This window comes from Echinops telfairi, unplaced genomic scaffold, assembly GCF_000313985.2.
Source record: "Echinops telfairi isolate 266 unplaced genomic scaffold, ASM31398v2 ScPeMD7_18;HRSCAF=68, whole genome shotgun sequence".
Classification (NCBI taxonomy): Eukaryota; Metazoa; Chordata; class Mammalia; order Afrosoricida; family Tenrecidae; genus Echinops; species Echinops telfairi.
The window spans coordinates 31,845,931-31,848,240 of NW_022103915.1; the positions used below are offsets into that span (position 1 = coordinate 31,845,931).

At 35.8% G+C, this 2,310-nt stretch overlaps 1 protein-coding gene across 1 annotated transcript in view; it reads right to left on the reverse strand.

Moving 5' to 3' along the window:
* The window catches only part of DNAL1 (dynein axonemal light chain 1), a 61,550-nt gene that overhangs the window by 39,115 nt on the left and 20,125 nt on the right, over window positions 1-2,310 (reverse strand). The window contains exon 3 of the mRNA XM_004698701.2: window positions 1,674-1,783. Within this exon, the coding sequence (XP_004698758.1) occupies window positions 1,674-1,783 (110 nt within the window). The remainder of the gene's footprint in view (window positions 1-1,673; window positions 1,784-2,310) is intronic.

Consider the following 2,310-nt stretch of genomic DNA (forward strand, 5'->3'; position numbering starts at 1 on the left):
CAAATACTGTGATCTTACCTTTTATGATTAAACCTGAAGAACAAATGGTTCTCTGTGGTTTTTCCCACTTGAAAAGCAAAAAGTTCTTTTCTTTTCTTTTTTTTGTTAAAAACAGTTATTTTCTATCATATATATTTTTCTTCTCATCTTTCATTCATGACAACCATCACTGGAAAATGGAGTGACTTAAATCTGGGCACATGACTAGGGAATTATTCTTAATATTTGTTTAAGACTGCTGTGTGCCACTGAGTCAATTCTGACTTAAAGCATTCCCATGCAATGGAGTAGAACTGCCCCATAAACTTTTTGAAATGTTTGGTGTGTTCTAAGCTGTTTCCAGGGTATATGGTAGGGATACAAAACCTTCTCAAACTTTTACCTTTGAGATTGCTCTATGATTAGAAAGTCAATTTGAAATCATGCAAGAAGCCAGAAAAAGCATTTTGAGGATGACTTTGATGCGATGCACTATGTTCTCTGCACAAAGAACAAGTTGTACACAATAACTAAATATTTTTGCTTTTCTCTTTACACTCAAAATAGTCTAATGTCACAAACAGGTATCTAGGAAATACCCAGGGGCTTTATTATGAACACAAATTTCTGGTTTCATCAATAGATATTCTGTTTCTGTAATTTGGGGTGGAATTTATCAACTGCATCTGGAGATTCTGATGCAGGTGACCAGCGGATCATACTTAAGGAAAAGACAGGAAGAAGGAGTCAGAAAGAAGATAGGATGTAATTCTTCAATCCCGTCATCAAAAGACATTGCACTCTGAAAGCAAAATGATATCTGGTACGATCTCCTCAAATTAGTCACAGACTTCTGCTAAACAACATGTAGCATACTTAAATTAATTTAAATATGATACTTAAATTTATGGGAAAACAAGGTTACAAAATAATCAATGTAATTTGATTCTGTTTAGAATTTTACAAAGAAGGCACAAACTGGCATTAATTGGTAATCTCAAAGAATACAATTTAGCCTGATGTTAATTCTTTTCCTTTGTACTTTGTATGCTTTCAAATGTATTACAAGGAGCCTTGGTGGTACAATTGGTTAATTGCTGGGCTGCTAATTGAATGATCAGCGGTGTGAATCCACCATCCAATCTGAGGGAGGAAAGCCCCGATGATTCTTTTCCCAGACGATTACAAGCTAGGAAACCTTATGGCTCAGTTAACTCTGTAATTGAGTTGCTATGAGTCGGAATCAACTTGATGGCACAGAACAAGAACAAATCTATTACAGTGCATTTTTATCATTTGAAAAGTCGGGGGCTCTTGCACAGTAGTAAGTATAGTACTCTTTGGTGAACAGTTTTTACAAAAGAAAGCAGTAGATATCTCATTACCGAGCAGTGATTTTACTGTGTAACAGACCTTCTCCCAAGAGACCAGGAGATTTCTGTGTTCTAGGAGATGACACTTGGACACATATATGTTATACTTAAAAAAAATTGGACCATTCAGTATTACTCTATTCCTAATCATATAAACCATGAATGCTTTCGTTTTTGTCAAAAGGAAAATTACATGAGTGAATGAAAAATAAATGAAGATCATACAAAAAACAAATACACACATTTTCTTTCAGATCTCAAGGAAAGGAAGGGAAGCCTAACAGCAGTACTAGAAAGATGAACAGAAACTAGCTCACTTACTCGCAATTAGCAAGCATGGACAAGGATGCATCCATCTTCTCGATAGGGGGAATCTGGGCATAAAGCTTTATCTCTTTGGTATCAAATGGCTTCTGACCCGTTTTCTCTTCCTGTGATAAAAATAAAGATGGAGAAAATGATCCTGAATTGTTATATGGAGACAAAAACAACCGGAATTTCCTAAGGTGTTTCAATGCTTACTTGTTCAGAATTTAATAAGTGAATTCTTTACCATCCTTTCAATGAAATCATCTACCTACAGTCTCTAGAGGTAGACAGGCTTCTACGTGGCTAAATTAGACAATTTATTATTTGGCCCTGGCCAAATAGGTGGAAAGGAGGAAGAAAGAGAATAACTTTTATTCCTGTAATAGTCACAATCCTTTAAGAATCCAACAATCCATAAGCAAAAACTAAATTTAACACCCCCACCCCCACCGCCCGGAAAAGTTTTTGTTTCTTAACCTACTTTTCTTTTTTAAAATTCTATTTTATTAGGGGCTCATATAACTCATCACAATCCATACATACATCAGTTGTGTAAAGCACATTTGTACATTCATTGCCCTCATCATTCTCAAAACATTTGCTCCCCACTTAAGCCCCTGGCATCAGCTCCTCATTTCCCCCTTCCCTC